Source organism: Sitophilus oryzae, unplaced genomic scaffold (genome assembly GCF_002938485.1).
Source record: "Sitophilus oryzae breed Bouriz unplaced genomic scaffold, Soryzae_2.0 scaffold_1701_pilon_pilon, whole genome shotgun sequence".
In the NCBI taxonomy this organism is placed as follows: Eukaryota; Metazoa; Arthropoda; class Insecta; order Coleoptera; family Curculionidae; genus Sitophilus; species Sitophilus oryzae.
Genome location: NW_022146393.1, coordinates 2230461 through 2256939, shown reverse-complemented (window position 1 = coordinate 2256939; position 26479 = coordinate 2230461). Strand labels below are relative to the sequence as shown.

Sequence of the window (26479 nt, the reverse complement as noted above, 5' to 3'; positions counted from 1 at the left end):
GTTATTGTACTTAGAATTGTACATGTCACTTAGCATTAATTTCAACGAAAAAGTAATTTTAAAATTTTTTGGCACTTAGCCCGGTTTTCATTTCAAGTCTTCAAGTAATGTGGTAAGTGCCAAAAATCTGTTTTTCATGTTTAATTTGTAAATTTCCTAAAAGTTTAATAGGTGGCGCTAAGTGCCACGTCTATTAAATGGTATTGAAAAGAATTCTCAACAGAGACACCCCCATTCTTATACATTGGTTATGGAACAAAAAATACTTTTTATCTTGAAATAATGAGTTTGGCTCTTAGCACATCATTCACTTCAAGTCGTCACATATGTATCTCTTAATAAAAATTAAACACATAAACTCACAGCCCATTCCTTGATAAGTTCTTCCCAGTTTGTCAGGGACGTTAAAACATCCAAAAACCTGTCCCAAAGTTCTCTAGATATGGCTACATTCAGATTTGCTTTGATCCAGGTAACAATGAGTGTTTGAAATATTGCTGGAGCTAATTTTCCACCTAAGGTGAGTATTTTCTTTTTTGGAGGAGTCTCTCCAAGAACCAGAGATGTTATTTGCAGCAAAACAACTAATAATTGTTCCCTAAAAACAAATATTATGATTTCAAATTTTATTTTAATACTAAAATGTACCATGTGTTGCTATCCATCCTTACATTCATAACCATAAACCTATAAATATTAAGTACACGTTTACAAGCATCAGTTTGTTCTTCCAACAATCTAGGAATATGCGGGTTTCCTTCCAACAAAAATACATTGGCTGCGTGTGTCATAAAAAGCTGATAAAGATTCTAAAAAAAATATATGCATACAAAAATATTGTCACAAAACTTACAATTGATTTACCTGCATCCCAGCTCTCACTAACACATTCTCTTTATGAATAGCTCCTAGATAAGAATCATTTCTTAGTCTCCCCATTCTACCATTATCAGAGATCTCTTGTTGACCTCTGATTGTGTCGTCAGGAGGCTCCAATGCATAAGGTGGTAAATCAGTTACATTCCCTTGAATTAAATCTTTGTAGACTTGAATAATCTTTCTAACAGCAACAACATGGCTGAAGTTAAGTAGTAAAGCTTGGCGATATATTTCATGAATAAAATTAATATTATCACGATTTGAGCATAATACATCTCGCACTATCTGATGTGTAAGTTCTTCATCTGTAGCAGCTTTGTTAGTATTCATTGAAATGTCTAAAAATAAATAGAAAAATATAGTACTACTTTATTTGGATGTGTAATTATACAAATACTTGAATCTAAGCTGGGATGAGAAGAATCATTATCTTCATCATGACTTTGTGGTGTTTGATGGGTATTTCCACCAGAATGGGAATGTTGAGAAGGATGGTGCTGGTAACCTTGATGATCTGTTGGCCTCCTTACATGATGCATGTAACTTGTTAACCACATAATCAAAGAAACGCGACAAAAAACAAAATCAGTTTCATTTTCCATTTTTCTCATTAGGGGTAATTCTAGAAAAAATTTAGTAAATCAGATCACTTTAAAATTTCACACTTTTAAATCACAAAATCACACCTAAATTAGGCCGGTATAAAGATGTTTCAACATTAAAACTAGGACAAATCTTTGGTAGATAATAAGTTTTAAATTGTTCTAATAAAAAACTGAAACATTGATGATGATGAGATGATTTGTCTTGCCATTCAAGTTTAATAACTGTGTGAACCATATTATCTAATAAACATTCTAAGTAGAACCTAAAAATCACAGTTGTATTTAAATAACTTACTTCTTTCTTTAACACAGGAAAAAAAAATACCTGCTGGGATGTTCTGGAGGCTTTTCCCCACTAGATGGTGGTAAAATAGGAAGCATTTCAGGTGCACTAACAGGTAGCTGAGCATCATGAAATATGCTTCCAGATGTGTGCGAAGTTGCAGTTATTATATGATTATTAAAAGTAGGTACTAAAGATGCAAACATCTTGTGTACATACTCAGGAGCATTATCATTTAATGCCTGGTACCACATTAGGAAATATTTAATTCCTTGTCTTCTTAATTTTATTGAATTTCCAGAATGCAATAATTTTGCTATCATTCGGCCCAAAGAATGTAACTGCCATCTTCTGTGAATCAACTCTGGTAGAAGACAAATAACTTGTTCAAGAATCCAAAGAGTACAGTCCAGTTCTTCTTTATGAGCTTTATGAACTAAAAATAACAGTCATTTATATGTAATGAATAAAGAATATAATATAAAAATCACTTACCCAAATGAAAGGATAATTCTGAGTGCACAAAAGAAACAAAACACAAATTAGTGAAAGTAGTAACATAAAGGAGATAAAGCTCAAACTATTAAGAAAATACTTATCAATATAATAAAATATAATTTCAACATTTATGCAATAAAATATACAAGAGTTTAGCATAAAAAATAGGTTATTAAGAACTAATGCCTAAATTTTTGGAATCACACTTGAATGAATGTAGTATAAATTACAGTAAAATAATTATATACAGTTAATTACATCCAACACCAGGATTAAAAATGCCAAGAAATCAGAGTCAGTAAACGATTAAGGGTATTTATAAAAATTAAGTTGTAATTTACTTACCTCTTTGTCTGAGATTAGATTCCATTTGAAGAAAGCTTTCGTAAAGTATATTATAAATATGACTAAAGTTTGCTTCAAATAATCCCTTAGCTTCAGAAGTGTCTACATTGTCTAAAAATTAATTAATTGAATATATCTATCAAATATATAAACTAATTTAAAGAAAATACCCAATATCAATTTTAAATGCTTAATCCGTGTGGCTACATCCTTTTTAGGATCCTGAAGTTTAGTTGTAGATTTTTTAACATCTACAAGATTCTTTTTGCTGAACATTATGTTTTGGCTAACAGAAATTTACCACAAAAATAACAGACCGTAATCACTGTTCGTCTTTTACCATCGCATTAAATATTATAAATAAACAAAACAGATATACATTTTCTACATTTTTGTAAATAGTTTTTAGTTGACGTTTTCTATTTCCAAAACACCGTAATTGAGTGACAACTGACAACTACATGTCATCAATTCATATATTATTGCATATTATTAGTAATATAAGGGTAATATTAATAAATCATATATAAAAGTAGGGGCTAAAAATCGGAAATTTAAAGAATGATTTTGTTTAGGGTCGAGCGTGTTGAGGTGTCGAGGTGTAGAGCCCTTGGGTCGGTCAAGCCCAAGGGTCAAGGGTCAAGCCTATAGAGGGCTTGTCGTGCTTTGGATTGTGATGGGGTTGTGTGTTGTGTCCAGGGTTCGGAAGTAGTTAATTAAGACGTAATTTACCTGATTAACTACGTGTGGTTTATCCTCAAAAACTACGTCTTTTCCCGTTCATTAACTACATGAAAACTACGTTAATAAACTATGTATTGATATTATGAATAATTTTCCTTTGTATGAGGTGTAATAGAGATAATATGATGTAAATATTATATTTAAACCCATATTTCTTCTGTTTTCTTAAATACATTATGTGGGTAATGGTGTGGATCCGGTGGCTGACCTTGAAACGAGTTTTTGCTGCATATAGTCACAGACACTACGCATGTGCACATCTTCGATGTTGCCAGATTGCAAGTTATTTTTGAATTATTTTCAGTAGAAAACAAATATGTGCTTTTCAGTGTTTTTTTTGTCAACATATACCGTATGATCGTCATCAAGGTTTGTGCCGGATGACACGCTTTACTGGGAAGACAGAGAAGAGTAGAACTATGGAGGGCTTAAAAAAGGAGATTTATCGGCAATGGGCAAATTTGAAATTTCTGTCCCCACTTTTAAGCAGCTTCCTCGGTTTGACAGCAGAGGCACTGCGATCGACTGGGATACTACATTTTCATTGTTAGTATACGATTTAATTGTGTTTTTAATAAAATTTATAGTTAATTTACTGAATTTTTAGCAGTACAACAATGAGTCGTGGTAGAAATTGCTTTGTACCTGGCTGTACAAGTGGGAATCCCAATAAAAACAAGGCAAATAAAGAACGGGGTGAAAGAAACCCAAGCCTTTTCAAAGCTCCTAATGTAAGTAGTATGACTATTTATTTATAAAAATTATGGATAGATGTTAAGAAAAACATTAAAATTATATACTGTCAGTGTACAGATTAAATTATAAACCAAATTAATAGGAAATATAGCCTAAAATCAACATGTGTATAACATAACCTAGGAGGCCTTGTTATAAAATTAAAATAATTTAATACTTACTAGGTGCTAAAATTACCTGTTGACATGTACCTATATTAACCACAGTTTGAACAGTGCTATTGAAAGTGAATATTAAATATTTATACTTCAAGATCGTATTCTCAAAATAACAGCTTTAATAGTGAAAAATGTTTTTTTTTTATTTTATTTAACAATTATATATCTTTTATTAGGATCCTAGCTTGCTACAGCAGTGGCAAAAGGCGATACCCAGATCAGACAAGACACTTAGCAGCAAAGATGCTGTTTGTGAACTACATTTTCTAGATGAAGATATTTTGACTCATTATGAGATCAAATTAACTGACGGAACTATCAGTAGAATTGAGCGGGGTAGACCATTATTAAAGGAGGGTTCAATTCCAAGAATTTTTCCTAACCTGCCTTCATATTTCTCTAGTAATAAAAGAAAGAGGAAACCACCATGTGTAAGGAGTGAAGCAACTGAAAAAGTTTCTAATTCAAAAAAAGTAAAAGGTCTGCCTATTAATCATGTTGAAAATCAAACTTCAGAACCTAACTTTGAGAATGAGAATGAAATTCTTCGTGATATTACTAATGTGCCAGTTGATGTTACAGACAGTAGAGTTACTATGTTCACAAATTTGAAAAATAGTTTGCATATGTCAGATTGTAAATTTATTATAAAAATTATTTAGATTTTGACTAGCCGTCGCAAGACGCTTTTTCATTGAGGAATAATAAGAAATAATTTGAAAATTATTGTATTGTGGTTGATACTTTTGATTGTGTATATAAACCATTTAGAATAGTTTTATGAATATGAATAAGCTTTAAATTAATATGTAGGTATATTGTAGCTAGGTATTTTTTTAGAATGCATTTTTTAAATTGTAATTTTTTGTGTTCTTGATATAATATGATGTTCCTGTTTTATTTTTGGCATAGTACATATAGATATTTAATATCTAAGTGCTAAATTGTATATTAAATTTATATATTGTATATTTTATTTATTAAATTTAGTGGAATTAGTTAATAGAAACAAAAGTTGTAATGTATTAATATTGCTAAATAAATATTTATATGATGAAATAAGTCAGCGTATATACATATTCACAACTCTGTATTTTTGTGCTTTTGAAATAAACTGAGTACATTATTTATTCATTAATATTTTATTTACAAACCTACCTTATATTAATAAAGTGAATATCAATAGAAAACCTTTACAATTATTAGGTGACATTGAATATAATATATCTTGAATTTAATTGTCTACTGAAACAGTGACAATTTGCAAAACTTTGCTAATGACATTAAAACTTACAATTCAACGCTAGAAAAACGCTATTGAACACAGGAAACGTTTCAGCTCAATATACCTACTCTCTAGTTTCAGCTATAAAAAGTTATGGAATAGATAACACCCGATCAAAGGGTGCAATGGTAACGTTCGCCTTTCAGTTTCCATTTATGATTAAGTTATTCCTGATAAAATACTCTTAATTTTCGTTATTCAATCTGTCAATCGCCATAAAACCACTACTAGTTCGAAAAGATTTTAATGTTTATTAAAATGGTATCACACTAAACTGCATGTAAACATGTCAATTTCAAATGTTTTAATGAAAAACTATGAACCTTTAAACTGCATCAACAAAACTATTAATAAAACACTAACACAATCACACCATAAACTATTTCATTCGCATTTCTCATCAAGAAACAATTACTGTTTACATCAAATCAAAGGTTGAACTGGTGATAAATTTGTTGCTGGAACTTCTATCTTTTTTGTACAACAGTTCTAGGGAAGATTTATTTTAGCAGCTTATATGTTTCTTCGGTCGTGTATGCACTAAAAGAACCACATAATAAAAACATTTTTATAATATCAACTTAGGAAAGGATATATTAAACCGGCATCTAATATAACCTAACTAACTTTTCAAACTCAAATTTAAGGTTTTGTATTCACAATTTTAGCCACGCACATTGCTCAATTAGAAAAACCACGTTTCTAAAAGCTAACTCTGGTAAAAATATGCCCAAATATTAACTTGGCTCTATAATTTATAACAAAATAGTTATTCTTGCCATAAGAAGCTGTGTATTTCTAGTATCCCAATCATCACAAGCGCCCCTAACGGCGATTTTCGAACTTCATTTAGATCTCAAAAACTGGGCCCATAATTTTTTGCGTTCGATTCGCCTCCTCCTTTTAGACTCCATAGTAGACACATAACCTGCACATAACACAGGTAGATGAGTCGGTATCAGTCGGTACCACAGGTCGGTACCATTTCCATTTAAGTTTCCCAGCCATGGACGGTTCATTAAAATAGTTTTTCCTCCAAGATGCAGAGTAGGCGCAAAATATTAAAACTGTCAATATTAACAATGCAAATGTCAATATCTGACAATAATAAAATTTGATTTTTAACTGTCACTCAGAGACGCTTTTCTTGTGATTTTACGGTTTGATTTCGTTTTGATTTGTCGAATTATTGTAAAATTAAATTCCTTCAGAGTTTTTGCCAGTATTCTGTTTTAGACAATGTTTTTTAAAAATGGTGGGACAATTTGTGTTTTGTATAGACTCTTAATTATTTTTTTATCATGGAGTTTAATTGTTGTACACCTGGTTTCCGAAGGATACAATGGTAAGTAAATTAAACATATCTACTTACAGTTATAGATTTTAAATTAGTACTGCTAATAAATGCTACTTGCTGAGCAGTTATTTAATTTTTACGGTGCATGTAAGGAATTAAGGACGCGCGTTGTGTTATATTAGCATGATCAGCAGATGATTACATCTAATTTAATTTGTTTTTATTATTTCAGGTCTCAAACGGAAACAAACTGGGAATCTTGCCTACACCAAAATTATATAGCCGTTTCCAATTCACTTCAAAGAGAGGAAAATGATGTAAAACTGCCTGCTATTTGCTGAAAACCGCCAAAGATTAAATTATAACTGTAACAACTTAATATATTTATACTATTTCTAGTCTTTTTAATATATTTTTTAATTAATATCCGACATAAGAACACTTTGTATGCTTTTAATTAAGTTGATTTATCGTTTATAATATGTTCGACCTAATTAAACGCACACAAAGTGTTCTAATACATTATTTTTTCAAAAAACGTTTGGATCTATAAATTACAATAATAATCTCACCACATCTGTCAGTGAAATGAGTCAAAAAACATAGGTTACCGTCAATTTATATGTTTTCAATTTCAAATACTCGACGCTCATTGGTCGTGACGAAATCGTCTTCCTCGACAAAATACGGCATATTTTCCAACATAGCCCGCTATAGGGAGTTGAATATCCTTCTTCTATATATCCTTGCTGTGCAGTCATGGAAGCAAATGTGCAGCAAAATACACAATTGTGTAGCTTGTGGCAACCCTGATTAGCCCATGATTAGCCTTAACAGCAAAAAGGACACTTTCTCAGTTCAGCAACAAGGCCGAATTCTGGTAGCTTAATGCCATTAAACGAAAGAGAAGAAGAATAACGAAGAAAAACAAAGATTAACCTCATTACGATGACGTTTTATGTTTATGTTGTGTTTATGGTTGATGTGTGGTTCTGTGGTGTGGTTGTGGTTGATGCACGGGGTTGATGTAAGAGTTTTTATACCTTTTGATCTACGCTTTTATTCTAATCTCCTACGTTTATTTTATATATATAAAATATATATATCACATTTAGATATATTAAAGATCATTTTTAAATATGATGGATAACCAGCCATTATTTAGAGATTTAACAGCAGAAGATTCAGAACCCGAAACCACAATAGTTGATTCAATGTGTATGAACTGTCATGGAAATGTGAGAACGATAGATAAATAAATTTGTTTCTTTAAAAAGGTAATTTTAGGGACAAACAAGGCTATTGTTAACTAAGATACCATTTTACAAGGAAGTAGTATTAATGTCATTCAGTTGCAATGATTGCGGATATGAAAATAATGAAGTACAATCGGGCAGTGTTATTCCTGAAAAAGGAGTCAAAATTACTTTGGAAGTAAAAGAGAAACGTGATCTAAATCGACAATTAGTGAAAAGTGATTACACAAATATAAAAATACCAGATTTAGATTTTGAAATCCCATCTCAAACACAAAAAGGAGGTAATTTTATTTTTGAAGGGTACAGGGAAAAAACCTCAATTTTCAAACTGAATAAATTCAATTTTAATAACAAAACGAAATATTTTTCTAAATATTTATCTATATGGAACTTGTTTACATGAAAGTAAATGTGACTATGACATAAAGTAGACTATGACAAAATCTGATATTGTACTTTACATATATTTACATAACATCACTGCTTTTTACCTGAACGCTTGGACAAAGCTTATATATAATAAAAATATAAAGTCAAAGTAAAACCTCTGGAGGCAGGTAAGGGGACAAAAATAAAATATTTATATCATTTTTATTTTGTTTGTTCTGGCATGTGTAAATTATCTTTGATTTTTTTACATGAAATAAATATATTTCTAAGGCTGTCTCTTTTCCATGAAGGTATATATTAAATAATATTTTACTCTAGACTACCCCATATTTACTGTTCGGTGTACATCTGCAGTGAGATAAATTCAATAGCGCCTACTCAAATTTTCAATAAAAAGTGACATCTGTTTTTTTCCCCGCATCCTTTATTTAAAATAGAAGTTGTACAAATAGTTACTAACCAAAGTAAATTACAGAAATCACAACTATAGAAGGAGTAATAAGTAGATGTATTGCTGGTTTAAATCAAGATCAAGTTGCGAGGAGAAATCAGCTCCCTGAAGCTGCCAAGGAAATTGATAACTTTATAAAGAAATTAGAAAATTTAAAAAATCTGCAAGACACTTTTACTTTAGTATAAATGATGTTTTTCTTTATGTTAGAAATACATATAAAACAAAAATCCTATTTTAGATTCTTGAAGATATATCAGGAAATAGTTTTATTGAGAATCCTAATGCTCCTAAAACAGATTGCAATTGCACATATGAATATTTCAAACGATCAAAAGAACAAGATCATGCTTTAAATATTTTTAGTCAAGAAGAGGTTACCGGTGAGAAAAAAAGTGAACCATCTATCCTGCATCCTATTAAAGAAGGTGAATTTACACTAGAGGATATTGAAGGAGAAGTTTTACATTTTCCAACAAATTGTCCAAATTGTAATTCACCATGTCAAACTAATATGAAAGTGACAAGTATCCTTTTTTGCGCATAAATTTAATCACTTAATCTCTCGAATTCAAGTCTCAAACTCGAAGCGAAAGCATCTCGAACTCTACTTCCTTTGTAGATAATAGTAGGTCCACGAATGTAAATACGAAGGTAGAGTGGAGGCAGATTTGCTTGGAGATCGAGACACTTCCACTTTGAAACCCAGAAAACCCGTGTACGGACACTCATAATATGTAGGTATATGTATGTTCTTTAATTCAGAGTTAGATATTCCACATTTTAAATCTGTTGTTATAATGGCTACAATTTGTGATGTCTGTGGCAATAAGACTAATGAAATCAAATCAGGAACAGGAATCGAACCTACAGGCGTTCATATAGAAGTTGAAGTAAAAACCAAGAACGACTTAACTAGAGATGTTTTAAAGGTTGCTTTTATATTAAAATGATATATCTACTATTATCTTCACTTTTTCTTTTATTAGTCAGAGACCTGTGACTTAAAAATACCTGAATTAGACTTAGAAGTCGGGCCACATGCCTTAGGAGGGCGCTTTACAACAATTGAAGGTCTATGTTTGGCAATAAAAGATCAGTTAAATGATCCAACACATTCCCACATATTTGGTGACTCGGAGGAAAGAAGAACGAAGGAACAATTTGAAACTTTTCTTAAAAAATTTGATGAAATAATAGAAATCAAATTTCCTGTTACTATTATTCTTGATGACCCATGTGGAAATAGTTATATACAGGTAACACACCTTAATATGAAACATTTTTTTTAGTAAAATATTTATTTCATAGAGTATGAAGGATAGCGATGAACTAGATAATCAATTAAGCATAACACATTATGAAAGAAGTTTTGAACAAAATGAAGAATTAGGATTAAATGATATGAAAATAGAAAACTATGAAGAATCATAACATTTATTTTGATTTATATAAATATAAAACACATTGATAATGAGAACATATATATGAAATATAAAAGGAATATTGACTTATTAAAAAAATATATATGATTTAATAAACAGGTTCTGGTGTTTGTGTCTTGAGAATACCAAAGCGACTTTTAATTATTATTCGTTCCTTAGAGTACTTATCTTCAGGCGAAAATCGAGCTAAAGAGTGTTAAAGTTAATAAATCTAACATACTTAAATATATAAAATTTATTTACCTGGATGAGCCGACTGAGTTGGTTTGCCATAAGGATCTATTTTCTATAAAAGTAAAAATGCATTACAGGTTCTTTCGCAAACTATATTCGATTGTTACCTTCAAAGTATAAATTCTTTTACCACTTTCGTCCAAATAATACATTAAATACATTTTTATTTATAAATATATATATTTATGAAAAGGGTTTATAAAAGTCTGGATAAAAATCTACTTTTAACGTTTTACCTGCCCTGCCTGAACAGCCGAACAGCCCTTTTCAACTATTTATTTGAAGGTTAGGTTTTGAAATAGGCTACATTATATTATTGGTTTATGGCTACAGCTGCCAAGGTTATCCGGCCAATTATAATATTGGTATAAATGCCAAATACGACTCTTACTACTTATTCTAATTACTCTTGAGCCTTTACCCAAATTTGAGAGTTGGGGGCTATTTGATCGCTGAATAACAAAATCTGACATTAGGTCAAATCCAGAGTCAAATCTCACATCATATATAAACATTTTAGATGACAAGATGATATTGTTGGAAGAGGGAGCGCCACCACTATTAATAAAGAAGAATTTAAAGAAGAAAGGATAGCTGCGCCATCTATAATGTATTTACTGGTATTAAGAAGACTTCTACTTAAATAAAAAAAAGTATTCTGCGTTGAATTTAAAAATTTGTCCAGCGCCATCTATTGTTATTTTTTAAAGCCTATCGGAATATTTAAATATTAACGTGATTTAAACCTCTGATTTAAACGATTTTAAACTAAGCATTTAAACATGGATTTATGGATACATGGATTGATAAAAAACAAGCAACTATGACAAGCAAACAGTGCACTGATTCTAACTATATAACTGTGTTGGTAAATTTTTCCAAAGTATTCACAAAATTAACAATTCTATAAACATGTTAATTAGATTATTTTATGATTGTTCGAAAATTCCCTGTCAGCGCATAGCTTAGCTTTACTAAAAATGTGAAATTATCCTCGATCATTATGTATATACTCTGGTATATGTACTTACGGAAATTGCACATCACAAAAGGAAAGTGAAAGTTATCTTTGATAAAGCTGTTTTCTATAATATAGTTATATAGTATACAAGGTGATATTAAAAAGTACTTTGGCTTGAAACAGTCCCTGAAGTTATGTAAACAGACACAGAACGTTTAAATATAATTTATTTATGATATATATATATATATATATATATAGTATATATATATATATATATATATATATATATATATATATATATATATATATATATATATATATACTAAAGTATCTTTTGCAATTGGACATTAAAGCATTCCTATAACAGGAATAACGAAATATTTAATCATTTATCATTGGAATCATTAAATATTAATTTACTTATGAAACGAGTGTCATGTAAAGTTTATTTCTCAATTGATGCCACTGTTAAATTGGTTAAAATTTATCGTTATATAGAAAGAAGCTTTCCCTTTTTGCATAGTGCGATAGACTCTCACGTAAGATTTAGGTATTCCTCCTGATAAAAGATAAACCATGAGTAAAGTGTTAATAACGCTGGTAGGTTAATTTTTTTTTAGTTAAAATAGTCGTAGCTTATTTTTTATTTTAATAAACTGACTTTTGTTTTTTTTTCTATGATTAGGTAAGTTTCTCTTTTTTCTTTTACCATAAATTATTTTTTAGCTACTTGTTGCCCTTTGTTCAGTACCATTAACAAATTCTGAACCCTTAACTTTAATAAAGGACGTTATTCAGTTTAATATTGCTGGTCATCCAGTTCTACACAAATCTGTTGACTGGCCTTTTGATCCAGACATTGCAGTAAGAAGATCCAGGCAGTATCAGGAATTAAATGGATATTTGGGTGAAAAAGCAATTGAGAGATTAGGATTGGGAATAGACGGATACGACAGAGAAAGATTAGCTCAACAACAGCAAAGAGATGAAGGGCATCTAAATGGACTTGATTATTTAAATCCTTAGATAGAATATGTAAAAAATAATTAATTTCTAAGAAATTAAATCAAAATTTTCTGAAATGGTAGAACGCATTTAAGTGCCGTAATACTTATATCTTACACATAGCAGAGAGGTAGTTGTCTCTGCACATCATAGAATAATTAACTGAAATAATAATAATTATAACTGAATGAAAAATCTTATACATATAAAAAATTAGACTAAAATAATGCCTCTTTGTTTCCCTACACCCATTCTTTGTCCGTGCATCCTACACCCTTCTTACTTAATTACTGTGTTAATTACTTCTTACTTAATAAACACAGTTAATAAAACTGTTTTCGATTTTCAATTTTCATACTGTTTTTCACTCCCCTCTCCCCCATCCTTTCCCCTCTCTGATCCTTTACATTCTTCATATTTTCATTTAACTACTTAAAAATTTTACTAGTTTACGGGCTTAAAAAGCCTCCGTACATGTATTAAGCAAAGATTAAGCTTGTATTTATGCCCCATCCTTGACTAAAATAGTTGGTTTACATAGGACATTTTGTCTACCAGTTTTTTTCAAATCACTCTATGGTGTGTTTTTGACGTTTAAGTACAACATGACAAAAAAAGCTACAAAACAGTTTTTTGTATCGTTTTAAAAATTTTATAGTTCTTAACTTTTTGAATGCTTGTATATTAAAAGTTATGAGTTGATTTTCTATATAAACAATGTATTTTCCGATCGGGTGGCCAAAAGTTGTTCAGGTTCCGGATTTAGGTCAGTGTTCATTAAAACAAGTGAAATGTAACAGAGATCGTATTTTAGTAGCAATTTTAACAGATGATATATTAGCAATATGGTTTTGTAAGGTAAATTTATAATAAATTTTGATTTTATTTGTAAATATCTTGCACACTAATATTTCAGCCTTGTGTGCCAATTGTATTTCATCGGCGAAATACAGAATCTCTATCAAAATTTGGAACCAATATTATAGCAGAATGGAAACCAGATTCAAGTAAAATTGTTGTTGCTGTAAGGTGTTTAAATTTAAATATTTATTTAGTAATAAAATTAGTTTATTATAGACCTCAGAAGGACATCTTTTACTTTATACGCTAAATGTTATATCAAATCAAAAAGGGTTGTATATCCAGACTGACTCTCCTCATGCTAACTTAAGAAGAGATAGTGCCGAACTATTTATTAAAGAAACTATACCTCCCCTGTCTTTGCAAATAGTAAGTATATTGAAAATTATGTAATGCTCATAGAAGTAATATTTATTTGTAGACTGAAGAAGCTCTAGTATGGGATGGAAAAATAACAGGAATTGTTTGTATAACAATGTCTGAAATAATGTTATCTACTACTGAAAATCATGTACTGAGATATAAATGGGATGGGACTCAAAACAGGGATTATACATTAGATTTAAGAAGGATACCATTCTGTATCAATCAACAAGTTTCTAAAGGTTCAATATTTCTTTTAAGTTGATCTTCTAAGTGATATTTTTTTATTTTTTTTTAGCAATACCTATAGTGGAAGATAATACTTATATAATTGATATTGAATATTCTCCGTTAGTTGGAGGATTTTCTATAGTGCTTAATGATGGAAGAGCAGCATTTCTTACAGCATCTTCTTTAAAATTTGACCCAAATGTAAGTTAAATATTTATTTAGGCATTTGTAAACAGTTAACAACATTATTTTAGCAAGTGCAAGGAATATGGGCTCAACATATTGAAGACGCTACCTGTACTACTATTAATCACAAATATAGATTAATTACCTTTGGAAGGTCAAAGTAAGCATTTTTTATCAACTTAAAATGCTTATGTTATAATATTGTTTTTGTAGCTCTGAATGTATAGTTTATTATGTTGATGACAGTACTGGTGGACTGGAAGTTTCACATAATTGTCTTCTAAGTAGTAAGGATTACCCTGGCTGTCCAGGATCAGTAGGCAATGTAATATGGACCCCAGATGGATGTGCTTTAGTAGCTACCTGGCAGCAAGGGGGCTTAGCAATGTGGTCTACATTTGGTGCATTACTTATGTGTTCTCTTGGTTGGGACTATGGTTTGAATATTGACATACAAAAATGGAATCCTTTACAAATAATGTCATTGGTAATTTTTAAAGGTAGAAGAAGATGGTTGTGTTCATAATATCATTTATTTTTTCAGGATTTTGCAACTGAAGGTTATCAGTTATGGATGGTAAGAAAAAGCAATACATATGACTCAGAAAACCGTACAGTTGATAATAATAATCTTTCTCAGAATGAGTCTGATTTAATTCTTTTGGATTTTGCAAAAAGTGCATTAACAATTAATCCTTGTATGGTAAGTGATTGCCTAAAATTGTTTTTCAGCATTAATAGTTATATTTTTAGAGCCAACAGAGTCATCTGTATTTGCAAGGAGAAGACAAACTGTATATAAATTCATCAGAAAATTTAATCAAAACATTTTCAGAAAGATCAAATCGTGATGATTCTGTTTTTGGAGATAATACTATTTTTACAACTACATTAGCTGAAGGTAGACAGTGGCTTGTTATTCCAATTCCTTCCACATATTCTGCTACTAACTGGCCAATTCGGGTAGATAATTAAATTAGTATTTCTAATTTTCAAGTTTTAATTAAGATATCTTTATAATTCAGTATTCAGGTATAGACATAGATGGTCAAAATATTGTTATAGCAGGTAGGACAGGTGTAGCCCACTATTCCTTGCAAACCAGAAGATGGAAATTGTTTGGAAATGAAACTCAAGAAAAAGATTTTATTGTTGCTGGAGGATTGTTGTGGTGGAGGGATTATATTATTCTGGGATGTTACAGCATCATAGATAATTCAGATGAACTAAGATTTTACTCAAAAGAATGCAAATTAGACAATAAATTTGCAAAAATAATTCCTGTTAATGCTCCAATTTTGTTAATAAATATTTTACAAGACCAGCTGATTACTTTTAGTTCAGATGCACAAGTTTGTATTTGGAGACTTAATCAAAATGATTCAGGTTATAATTGCTACCTATATATTTTGGATTTTGACTTTCATTGTATTATGTATTGTAGCTGGTGATATAGATCTCATAAAAGTTCAAGCTATAGATGCATCAGCGTTAGCTGTTCACCCTGCTTGTATAGTATCAGTTACTTTGACAGCTCTGAGAACTGAAACTAGTGGCAAGAATAGTAATCCAAGAATACCAGAAAGTATTGTGTTAAATGTGAGTGGTAGATTGTTGTTAGTCCAAAGAGAAATTAGAAAAGGTGAAAGATTTACCTGCCTCATGCCTACAGTATTAGCTAGTTGTGTTGAAAATGTTTGGGTGCCAGCTATTACTCATCAAGAAAAAGTGAGTTATTATTTAAAATAATGTATAGTATTTTTTAATGTTGGTTTTTAGGCTCATTTGACAGAATCCTTGTGGCTTTTCTGTGGATCTCATGGAATGAGAGTGTGGCTACCTTTATATCCAAGGGATGGAGATAAGCCTCATAGTTTTATGTCAAAAAGAATTATGCTTCCATTTCATTTAAAAATTTACCCTTTAGGTAATTATGTACTTTAATAAAAATTCTAATTTTAATTGCAAAATTTTTAGCGATATTATTTGAAGATGCTATAATACTCGGCGCCGAAAATGATACAGTTTTATATACATCCGATTTAAATTCACCATTTTCACTGCCTTTCTGTGTTCTTCAAAGAACTGTAAGCCATGAAACAAGTGACTTTTCAAAACTGATGATTTATTTTCAGAGTCAAGTTTACTTGCATCAAATATTAAGACAACTTATAAGAAGAAATTTAGGATTTCATGCTTGGGAAATAGCTAAAAGTTGCATGAGTTTACCATATTTTCCTCATTCATTAGAACTACTTCTTCATGAGGTATTTGCATTTTTTAAAAGAAACATAGAAATTATGACTTTATTTTGATTATCAATTTTATTAACTTAAAATTTTAGGTTTTAGAAGAAGAGGCTACTAGTAAGGAACCTATACCCGATGCCCAACTACCAAGTGTCATAGAATTTATTATGGAGTTTCCAGTTTATCTACAAACTGTCGTGCAGTGTGCACGAAAAACTGAAATTGCTCTGTGGCCTTATTTGTTTTCAGCTGCCGGCAAACCAAAAGATTTGTTTCAAGAATGTATGGATAAGAGTAATTTGGACACAGCAGCATCATATTTAATAATTTTACAGGTTTGAATAGTTTTTTTCAGCAAGAGAAAAATATCTTCTGTATTTTGTTTTGGTTTTTAGAACCTGGAAACCTCTTCGGTGAGTAGGCAATATGCAACCATGTTACTTAACACTGCTTTAAATCAATCAAAATGGGAATTGGCCAAGGATTTGGTCAGATTTCTAAGAGCTATCGGTACTATTGTAATAGTATTTTTTATAATTCGCTGCAATTATTTATATTTTAGATCCAAACGATGTAGAATCTCCAAGAAACTCTTTTATACTTCCCAGCAAGCTGAACAACCTTCAGACTCCTCCAGTAAGCCCAAACGCTGAAGATATATCTGTTATATTAGGGAACGTGCAGAGTTCGAGGGTTCGATCGTACAGTACAACAATATCGCCAAAAGTAGTTGAAAAACCCAACAACAGTGTTGACAAAATGAATGCTTTACAAGAATCTCCCAAATCAAATCGCAAGAAATCCGTCCCTTCTTCATCAAACGCCAAAGCAGACACAAAGTAAGCATTATATATCTTTTTTACTTATCTTTATTGCTATTTATTACTGTCGCTTAATAAAACATTAATGAAACTAAAATTAAATTATTTACCAGGCATGTTTGTGTTCAAAAGCATTTTTTCTTCAGATTTTTATCAGCAAGTTTATACAATAAGTAGTTCAAATGGCTGAAAAATAATATTTCAAGTAATTGAATTTTTCATTGCTATGCTTCAAAAATATCTATAAAGGTGCATCCTCATTTGAACATTTTAGTTGGAACGAACAGAACGTGCTCTATCAAATTAAAATAGCGGTGCGCGCCTCAGGCATAGGTCTACGCAAATAATCTCTATGTTTGTCTAAAAACAGAAAATTAAAAAAGAAACTCGATTAGAAATCACAAATCAATTGGAGCAAGTAATAAAATACTTAATACTGACACATGTAGGTAAAGCTAAATGATAAATATGAAGTTTTCTCTCTTATTTTACGAAGAAATTGCGTTTTTCCTCACTTCAAGCTTTTTTCTTTTTGGCGGTTGGGACTCCCCACTTTTGCCTAGCATTGGCTACGATCGCACTGGCCTCTATCGCATATTAATATATCTCGGTCACAGTCTCGGTTCTCGAAATAGGCCTTGAGGAACTAGTCTTTTAAGAAACAGGGAACTAGTTCCTTTCTTTCCGGGGTCGGAATAGTTCACTGGAAATAGTTCGTTCACGAACTACAGAACGAACTACACACCTCTAAATCGATGTAGATACATGACCGCTGCTGACGCGTGACGGCGGCGTTACTCGATCACTGTATGTTATGAAAGTTATGAAGACAGGTATATTATGTAGTTATGAAGACAGGTATTTGGAACTGTACCAAGAACGGAACAGGACTGTTATTGAAAATCGCCGAGTTTACCATCTCTACTACAACAAGCTTCTTTAATAAGGCATATTTGAAGACTTGAAGTAAATAATGTTCTAAGTGCCAAAATCATTATTTCGAGATAAACAAAATTTTTTGTTTCATAACCAAAGTATAAGAACGGGCGGTGGTCTCTGTTGAGAATTTTTTTCAATACAATTTAATAGCCGTGGCACTTAGCGCTTTATATATGTTGTTCGTTATGGAACTTAGGACATTTTACAAATAAAACTAGACAAACGGTTTTTTTGGCGCGTAGAACATTATTTACTTCAAGCCTTCATTTATAAACGGCGCGGCGCGGCGGAGGCAAAATGTTTAGCGCGTTCTGTTCGGCGCAGAGAGACATTTTCATTTTCCAAGCATAGGAGTGAGCGTTCGTTCATTCGGAATAAAATGTTCAGATGAGGATGTATAACTAAATTAAATCGAAATTATTTACAAGGCATACTTCTATTTCCTTCAGACTTTGATGATTTTATTGACGACGGTATAGTCTATAACTCTATGTAGTAGTAGGTAGTTTAAATAGTCCCAAAAACTGATGATCGAATTTTGAGAGTATGAATAAAGTTTTTAATTTCATAAAAATTATTTTTATTTCATAGATTTTATAAATAATAGTTTCGTATGTTTTATATATACTTTGTTATTGTTTTATTCATTGTCGCTGCATAAAAAATATATATAAAATAAATCAAAATTATTTATGAGGTATGTTTTTATCATTAAGAACTTAATGTAGCAGTAGTTCTAATGACCAATGATTAATACAAATCAAACTTGATCTTATTTTTATATATTTCAGTGAAATTTGTAATTATTTTAATATAGGAGAGGCATATATTAGAGCTATTTTTTTTTATTTCCTATCTGTTTCTATATTTTATGTATGTATTAGTTTATTAGTAGCCTTGGTACCGACAATAACTCGATGTACTGATGAAAAATTCAGGTATATAATTAAATCTACCCCAGACGATAGGCAACACTTGAGTTAGTTTTTTTAAAGAGTATTGATCTATTTTTTCTAGTTATGTAAGAAAACGTTTTAGTAGTTTCAAGCCGCTGTCGTCCTATTGGCGGAACATTTTTAAATTGTGAGTAATTTTTCGGAAAATATTATTGTTTTCGAGCATACCACACTGTAAGCTTAAACGTCTATATCACGTATTTTTTATAGCTTTTGTGAGGTGGGGTATTACAGTTGACGCCACGAATTCAGGTATCACCGCTTATACACAATGTTTATGCTATGTTTGTACTGTATCATATTTATTTTTTTATGTTCGCCTGGTAGATTTTTATCATTAATTTGTTTCTAGAACGACGCCTAATAATACTGCAGAAGAATTTTTCATAGACGTCATTCTACAAAAACATGCGAGGAGGTTGCTATCGAGTCATCGTTTAACGGATCTGGGATATTTTGCGGCTCATCTTGATTTTCATTTGGTGGCTTGGCTGGCAAAAGAACGCGACAGAGCCGCTAGAATTGACGATTTTGTCAAAGCTCTGAAGCAGCTTCATGAAGAATTCCAATGGCCCTATCCTACACCATCAACTTTGTCATCCAGTAAGCAATTAACCTATTTAGCTGAAACCTTTACATTACTGGTATCGTATTATCGCATTTTTGGATTATAGGGGCTCAGTCTTTAGGAGAAACACAAATTCTTGAAGACCAGCTACGTTCGCTAAAACTGGACGTTTTTAACTATCCGACTTCGTCAAGTAGAGTGGGAGATAGTGGGTATATGAGTTTCCAGGGTTTGCCCGGCAGAGGACTGATAACTCCACTTAGTACCTTGGAACAGTCCAGTCAGATAGCTGATGAAATAGACTTGGACTTAGAGAATCACAGTCCTAACGAAAAGGTAAATCCCACAAATGACAGTTCAAGTCCACAAGAGAAGGAACATTTATTTTTTGGAGCAGAATCAGCTGCCGATCATTTTAGTGCAAATCTAAATCTAGGTAAGTGAATATCTCTTATGAGTATAACTCTACTCTCAAATTTCGCTTTCATTCCTTTTGTGACCTATTTCCTATGATCATAGATCTAATAATTAGATAGGTATATATTTTATGAGAAATTACATTCACCTACCTGGACAGTCCTTAACCATATTCTTCAATATACACAAACGTCGCGTCGTTAGGAATGACATTAACCATACATTAACCTTCCTCTCAACGACGCGTTATAATACCCCGTCCATATGGGTTCAGTGTTATGTTAACATCGATCTATGACCCTTTGAGATCCATGTTGAAACATCGTATATCGTTAGCGAATTATCGATGTTTTTAAAATATCGGGAAACACATCCCTCACTATTTTAAGATCCAAAAATTTTGGATGCTTACTTTTAAAATGAAGCGACGCTTAATGACAATTATATACAGCTAAAGTATCCTGTGACTTGACTCTTTTTCATTATTATTTTCTTAGACAAGGTATATCTTTTAACGGTTCCTTGTGTGTGCTTGCCTATTCTGAAATTTTATATCTAAGTGTTTTAATTCCAAAGGTTTACCCACTACAGCTCTACAAACGAATAATGCCATAGACGAATCTATAATGAGTACGGTAAGTTCGGTTTGGGGTGAAGACATAGTTTCCAGTCCAGGAACTGAAAATTGGGAAGTTCCTTCAACTCAAATCCTGGAACAACTATCGAATACCGACAGCAGAGGATCACATAAGTCGGAAATACAGTTGAGGTACTTACTGCAGCTGTTTATGGAAGCAAGTTGTTTGGAATGGTCTTTGTTGATATCGGTATTACTTAGAGACGCCATGGCCGTTCTGAGGACGGTGAACGCAGCTAAATCTCCAGATCAGTCAATAGAAATTGTTTCTAGACTTCGACAGGGATTGTTAATTTTGAATTATTGGACGAATACAGAATGGTAAGTGTATGTAGATTCTCAATGACAGATTAGAAACTAGCAATAACATTTTTTTTCTACACAAATTATTGATAAATTACAATTATTTGAAACAATAACGGGCGGTATATAATATATTTATGTTTTTTGTTTTATTAGTTTGGGATATAAAGCTTTCATGATCGCTATCCAAAACCAGGTATCCGTCTTAACGAGGATACTCGAAACCAAGATTCAACACCAACAAATCGTCGAGTACCAACAGGCCGTATCTGCTAGTTTGAACAAGGTAACTCTTCAGAAACCACGTCCTCGAAAGACTAGTCAGAGTCAAGACACGGCCAATCAGAATGTACCTGTAAAAAGTAAGAAAAGCACTTCTAGCAACGTTAGTGTTTCTAGTAACAAACTAAATAGCGATGTAGGTCCTACTAGTACAGGCGAATCCCCTGTAGAAAATCACGTAGAAAATACTATTATACCCGAGAGTACCGGGTGTGTGATATCTTAAATACGTAAAAATATTTACGTGTTTTTTTTTGCTTAGTTTTAGTCCATGTTAAAAATATAGTAATACATTAAATATATATTTATTTAATTTTATATTTTATTGTCGGTGTTTTGCAAACTACTGTGTATTTGTTTATATAAAGGTGTTATATAACGGAATATGTTTGTAAAATATAGTGGGAGTACTAACGAGGTGTTTATTGTTATTCTATAATTTTGTTTTATAATATATACACATGTTCTGATGAATATTTTTTGCCGTGCCATTTTAGAAATATACACATTATTTATAATTATTGAAGGATCCAGAGGAAAAACATGATAAGCGCCATTTTACTAATTTTACAGGAGAGCACTAGATGGCTGGTGGTTATCAGGTTCCATATATTCTAGATTTTTACTAGGCATATATCATAGAATTTAACAACTTATTGCCTTGCAGAGTTTATACATTTTGTAGGGACTAGTTAGACCTACTATAATATTGTAAAATCCTAAAATTAAAAAATTGGTGCTTATCAAGTTTTTCCCCTGGACCTGTCAATATGATTATATGAAAATAGAGAGACATAAAAACAATATTTTTGAATATTACTATGGCTGTCGCTGTGTGTCAACATTTTCCAGGTAACATAGTTGTTGATGCAACTGTATATCTATCTCATTTTTTACTTTATATTTTATTAACATTTATTTTGACTTACTGAAGCTCAACACCACATTTTTTCGAAAAGCTATTGAAGAATTATACATATTACTGTAATATTAATATAGTATAAAAAGAACAATGATTTGAAAGACAATGTCCATTATGATTAAATATAATAAAAGTTGATATTTTGAAGGATGACAAGATAAAATGACTTTGATTAAGTGAATGGGTTTTTATGTAGTGTAACATATTTTCAATTAAACCAACCAAAAATTTCGTCCATTTTAAATGCAATACACAATGTACTGAATAATTTAGTAAAGAAAACAAATCGAAAAGCAAATACAAGTATTTTGCACATATTATAATAAGCTCTGGCTTCAGAAAGTCAATGTTAAGACTGAAAGTGGGTCATGTGCAAAAAGGTGATTGCCAAAAAAATATTTGATTTGTATTAGTATACATGTCAAGAACGGTAAACTAATAGGATAGCTCATCCTTATAAGGCGTACGTTCGCCACTTCTCGATCGGCAGCTGATAGTTGTGACGTCAGCCGTAGCTTTCTAAATTTCAAAATGCTAAAAAAGATTTCTGTCTGGCCGTGGGCTAATGCATTTTTAAGAACGGCAGTTCCTGGTTTACACCGACAGTCGAGGGCTGCAGCTGACGTCACAGAGCGAGGAGTTTGCGCGTGCAAATAGCAGACACTCAAGTGCGCGGTCCGACATAAAGCTTTTAGCGTAGCGTATGGCGGAAAGGAGTGCGTACAGTGTGAGCAAATATGCGTCAATCCGTAATACGCTACGCTGTATGTGGAGCCACTTCAGTTTACTTAAATGCATTTATATTTATATTGCAATGCTGTACGCCTCATGTGCGGCCACGCACTAAGCCGAATGAGTAGTCCTATTAGGTTAATGGTTCTTGTTTACAGAAGCTTTTGGAAACATATTCATTAAGATAATTATACAGTGTTCAAAAAATATGTGTCATCTTGTGGGGAGATTCCTCACGTAAAAATAAGATTTATTTTTCATATCAACACGGGTCTGGTTTGTTTCTTTGATTTTGCATTGTGAGGTTAAAGTCCTCATTTTTTTTCGATTTATTATAATTATATATTTTTTTCTAAGTGCTTTTAGCGACTTGAATGAAATTTTGAGGATAAAAGTTATTATGAGTGCTACATATTTTAATGCAAAAATTGGAATATATTGAAATTATCACCTGGAATATTTTTTCTAAAAAAACATGTGCGTCACTCACCTAATTCCTCTTATTACCAAAAGTGTGTAGGACATTTAGTGCCAATTAAAAGTTGTCTCTTGATATTTTGTCCATTTTGATCTCCTCGATGAGATAAACGCAATTCTATTAATCACAATTAGTAAAATTAAAATAAAAATAAAATTAATAAATTATTTATTTAATGTAATTTATTACTATTTTTTTAATTTATAGCACTGATGCACTGTCTGTGCTACCTACAGCAAATTCCCCCAAAAATAATGGTATTTAAGATAATTATTACAAAAGGCAATTTTTTAAAAGTTTTAACATCCTGTAACTTTAAAACTATGCATTCCTATGTTCATAGGAACTTTTTTTATATTTTTTGATGAGGAATCAATGAGTACTTATTTAATATTTTGGCAAGTTAATGGCATTAAAGTTTTTTGAAGGTTGCTATTAGAATTGGATTATGGTTTGGTTTGGAATTGAAATTAATTAAATTACGTTTATATCATCAAGGACTACAAATCTACAAAATATCAAGAGAAAACTTTTCTTCATCAGTATTTAACTGTCTACACAATTTTGCTTACGAACAAAAAAAACAGTGGCGCACATATTTTTTATAGCACTTGAAAGAAACTTTTTATAATAAATCGAAAAAAGATGAAGACTTTAACCGCCTGTAGCTACGAAACGAAGCAGAATCGGACTCATGTTGATATGACAAATAAATCTTATTTTTGTGTGGGAAATCTTTCCACTAGAGATGGCACATTTCTTGAAACACACTTTATATGATATATACTTTGTTTAATGAATCTGTAATGCCATATATGACAAATGTCTGTAATGTTTATTTCAAAACTCCCTGTCAGAAACTATCAGGATTTTCATGTGTATCCGACAATACGATATTATTATTATATATTATTATTATATATTATATATTATTATACTCCGTTTATCGGATAATACGAATCGCTGGTGATTGGTAAAAAATAGTTGACAGTAACATTGTTTTCATTTCTATAATGGTTTCCGAAAGCTTTACTTATCGATAAAGCTTTATTAATCTATACAGGGTCCGGCAATAGTGCGTCGGGCATCTGTAGCTCCTAGAATAAACGACTTGGGAATTTTGTTTGTGGAAGTGCAGACCTAAAGTATGTACTAGGATGTATTTCAGGAAAATATTTAACTACCACAGGGTGGCTCAAAAAAGTGTGAGCGGATCGGGATTATTTTTTTCAAATGGAACACCTTGTATATTATTGCATTTTTGGCTTTCTTTCAGACCACTTTACATATTACTAGGATATGAGTAAATATATTTCGATAGTTTTAGAGATTTCAGAGGTATTAATAAATATAGTTTTGATTTCAGGACAGTTCTTGTATTTTTAATAATTTTTTAAGAATGGCTGAAAAATATATATTTTTTCTTTATTTATTAATATCTCTCAAACTATCGAAATATATTTATACTCATATCTTGTGATTAGGTATTAGGTATCTGAAAGGAAGCCAAAAATGAAATAATATACAAGATGTTACTTTTAAGAAAAGTCATCCCGATCTACTCACACTTTTTTGAGCCACCCTGTAATAGTTAAAATATTTTCCTGAAATACATTCTAGTACATACTTTAGGTTTGCACTTAAACAAAATTTCCAAGTTTTTTATTCTAGGAGCTACAGGTGCCCGACGCACTATTGCCGGATCCTCAACAATTATTGTTACTTATTCTGTCTTAATTATACATAGTTGAAAGATTTTAATTATTAATAAGGAATTTTGAGATAAAAATTACAGATTTTACTAGTTATATAGGATGTATAAAATAAATTAAATAGAATATCTGTTTGAATAACAAGTCAATTAATATGAAAAATATTTTTTAAATACATCTGTATATTAATAAGTAATATAAGTCTAAAATACTAAACTAAAAATATCTCTACACTCTAGCATTCTTTATGGTTAAAAAATCGTTTACACACTCTGCAAATTGAGAGAAAATATAGGTAATAGAATTTTTAATGTACCTGTTTTATTACGAATCAGTGGAATAATAATGTTTTAAATATAATAGGCATTATTTGGAAACATGAATTTATTCTAAAATTTTACATATAATTTGTAAAAAAATATTTTTTAATCATGTAATCTAATAATGCTTTATTCATTATTAATTTTTACAAGAATAATAAAATATAAAATTTATTTACTTTTAGAATATCAAATTTAATTGTTCACGCATAACATTTTATATTATTTAACATATTTTATACATTTGGTATTATAGAAATATTTAATGCCTAACTATCTGTTTTTAAAATACTCTTTTTTGTTATGTACATTGATTTTTGTAAAGAAACTTAAATAAACTACATAATTTATTAAATTAGGTTTCTTTATTTTCATACAATACCTTTCAAATTTAAATACAATAGGTTAGGATTGACATATCATTTGAATAAATGTTAAATTTTGTTTTTGATAATTTTTACACAATATTTTTATTTTACATTATTTTACAGAAGTAATATTTTTAAAAAAAAAATTCTGATTTATTTACACATAGCTTTAAAATATTATTATAAATATTATCACAGAATGTAAAAATACAGTTTATTTATTTATATGGAACAAAAATCGTAGCTCTATTAATAAACTAATTTTTCTTACACTGCATTTTTTAATTACATTTGCATATTGTTTTTCTAATGGCGCGCTCAGACGACTCGTGTACTTGGCAAACATTTGTTATTGGCATACAGACTGCTACGGGCGCACTATCGCAGGACTTTAATGTCAATAAAAAACGTTTGCCAAGTACACGAGTCGTCAGAGTCCGCCTTAAGAAATGAAATTGGTCTCTGACAAATAAAACTATTTTCAGTTCATTATAGGTATAGTACATCTCGAGATAAAAATACATTTTTGTCTATAA

At 30.9% G+C, this 26479-nt stretch overlaps 5 protein-coding genes and 1 long non-coding RNA gene across 10 annotated transcripts in view; 4 read left to right on the top strand and 2 right to left on the bottom strand.

Moving 5' to 3' along the window:
- Window positions 1–3048, bottom strand: part of LOC115881224 (probable Rho GTPase-activating protein CG5521) — a 32443-nt gene extending 29395 nt beyond the window's left edge. The window contains exons 1-8 of the mRNA XM_030898641.1: window positions 2781–3048; window positions 2611–2721; window positions 1810–2203; window positions 1566–1747; window positions 1277–1501; window positions 865–1217; window positions 649–809; window positions 364–598 (exon numbers count right to left, since the gene is read on the bottom strand). Coding sequence (XP_030754501.1) covers window positions 364–598; window positions 649–809; window positions 865–1217; window positions 1277–1501; window positions 1566–1747; window positions 1810–2203; window positions 2611–2721; window positions 2781–2886 — 1767 coding nt within the window. The 5' untranslated portion in view covers window positions 2887–3048. The remainder of the gene's footprint in view (window positions 1–363; window positions 599–648; window positions 810–864; window positions 1218–1276; window positions 1502–1565; window positions 1748–1809; window positions 2204–2610; window positions 2722–2780) is intronic.
- A 721-nt stretch (window positions 3049–3769) lies between these two features.
- On the top strand, window positions 3770–5042 carry LOC115881213. 2 transcript variants are annotated; one of them, XM_030898627.1, is made up of 3 exons: window positions 3770–3900; window positions 3965–4085; window positions 4445–5042. In XM_030898627.1, exons 1-3 carry the CDS (start codon window positions 3806–3808, stop codon window positions 4928–4930), a joined length of 702 nt encoding a protein of 233 aa, XP_030754487.1. In that variant the 5' UTR covers window positions 3770–3805; the 3' UTR covers window positions 4931–5042. The 2 variants fall into 2 exon arrangements, with proteins under 2 accessions (XP_030754487.1, XP_030754485.1); XM_030898625.1 differs by having other exon boundaries at window positions 3962–4085.
- Window positions 5043–5740: 698 nt separating this feature from the next.
- LOC115881183 lies at window positions 5741–6442 on the bottom strand. Its single transcript, XR_004050003.1, has 2 exons — window positions 6181–6442; window positions 5741–6093 (listed from the first exon to the last, which is right to left on the bottom strand). It is a non-coding gene; the product is annotated as an uncharacterized LOC115881183 (long non-coding RNA).
- Window positions 6443–7797: 1355 nt separating this feature from the next.
- LOC115881190 (zinc finger protein ZPR1) lies at window positions 7798–10515 on the top strand. Its single transcript, XM_030898597.1, has 8 exons — window positions 7798–7877; window positions 7966–8088; window positions 8138–8390; window positions 8975–9132; window positions 9192–9477; window positions 9722–9882; window positions 9940–10209; window positions 10262–10515. Exons 2-8 carry the CDS (start codon window positions 7990–7992, stop codon window positions 10382–10384), a joined length of 1350 nt encoding a protein of 449 aa, XP_030754457.1. The 5' UTR covers window positions 7798–7877; window positions 7966–7989; the 3' UTR covers window positions 10385–10515.
- Window positions 10516–11474: 959 nt separating this feature from the next.
- On the top strand, window positions 11475–12804 carry LOC115881189. Its single transcript, XM_030898596.1, has 3 exons — window positions 11475–11493; window positions 12092–12193; window positions 12320–12804. The coding sequence occupies exons 2-3, from the start codon at window positions 12170–12172 to the stop codon at window positions 12617–12619; spliced, it is 324 nt and encodes a 107-aa protein (XP_030754456.1). The 5' UTR covers window positions 11475–11493; window positions 12092–12169; the 3' UTR covers window positions 12620–12804.
- A 365-nt stretch (window positions 12805–13169) lies between these two features.
- LOC115881185 (guanine nucleotide exchange factor subunit Rich) overlaps window positions 13170–26479 on the top strand; it is a 50119-nt gene continuing 36809 nt past the window's right edge. Inside the window, exons 1-22 of one of the 4 annotated variants that reach the window (XM_030898587.1) lie at window positions 13170–13456; window positions 13515–13622; window positions 13676–13828; window positions 13881–14064; window positions 14121–14254; window positions 14308–14399; window positions 14453–14726; window positions 14784–14942; window positions 14993–15202; window positions 15265–15625; window positions 15684–15967; window positions 16019–16166; window positions 16217–16326; window positions 16375–16506; window positions 16584–16823; window positions 16884–16998; window positions 17051–17327; window positions 19266–19331; window positions 19557–19807; window positions 19879–20208; window positions 20781–21147; window positions 21286–21720. In XM_030898587.1, coding sequence (XP_030754447.1) covers window positions 13316–13456; window positions 13515–13622; window positions 13676–13828; window positions 13881–14064; window positions 14121–14254; window positions 14308–14399; window positions 14453–14726; window positions 14784–14942; window positions 14993–15202; window positions 15265–15625; window positions 15684–15967; window positions 16019–16166; window positions 16217–16326; window positions 16375–16506; window positions 16584–16823; window positions 16884–16998; window positions 17051–17327; window positions 19266–19331; window positions 19557–19807; window positions 19879–20208; window positions 20781–21147; window positions 21286–21637 — 4488 coding nt within the window. In that variant the 5' untranslated portion in view covers window positions 13170–13315 and the 3' untranslated portion in view covers window positions 21638–21720. Of the gene's footprint in view, window positions 13457–13514; window positions 13623–13675; window positions 13829–13880; window positions 14065–14120; window positions 14255–14307; window positions 14400–14452; window positions 14727–14783; window positions 14943–14992; window positions 15203–15264; window positions 15626–15683; window positions 15968–16018; window positions 16167–16216; window positions 16327–16374; window positions 16507–16583; window positions 16824–16883; window positions 16999–17050; window positions 17328–19265; window positions 19332–19556; window positions 19808–19878; window positions 20209–20765; window positions 21148–21285; window positions 21721–26479 lie in introns of those variants that run through there. The other 3 variants (XM_030898586.1, XM_030898588.1, XM_030898589.1) reach the window with 3 other exon arrangements.

Coding starts and splice junctions, on each gene's coding strand:
- LOC115881213 (XM_030898625.1), top strand. CDS start 3,806: ATGGGCAAATTTGAAATTTCTGTCCCCACTTTTAAGCAGCTTCCTCGG. Junction 3,901..3,961: donor TGGGATACTACATTTTCATT/GTTAGTATACGA, acceptor CTGAATTTTTAG/CAGTACAACAATGAGTCGTG. Junction 4,086..4,444: donor GCCTTTTCAAAGCTCCTAAT/GTAAGTAGTATG, acceptor ATCTTTTATTAG/GATCCTAGCTTGCTACAGCA.
- LOC115881190 (XM_030898597.1), top strand. CDS start 7,990: ATGATGGATAACCAGCCATTATTTAGAGATTTAACAGCAGAAGATTCA. Junction 9,478..9,721: donor AACTAATATGAAAGTGACAA/GTATCCTTTTTT, acceptor ATTCAGAGTTAG/ATATTCCACATTTTAAATCT. Junction 9,883..9,939: donor TAACTAGAGATGTTTTAAAG/GTTGCTTTTATA, acceptor TTCTTTTATTAG/TCAGAGACCTGTGACTTAAA.
- LOC115881189 (XM_030898596.1), top strand. CDS start 12,170: ATGAGTAAAGTGTTAATAACGCTG. Junction 12,194..12,319: donor GTAAAGTGTTAATAACGCTG/GTAGGTTAATTT, acceptor ATTATTTTTTAG/CTACTTGTTGCCCTTTGTTC.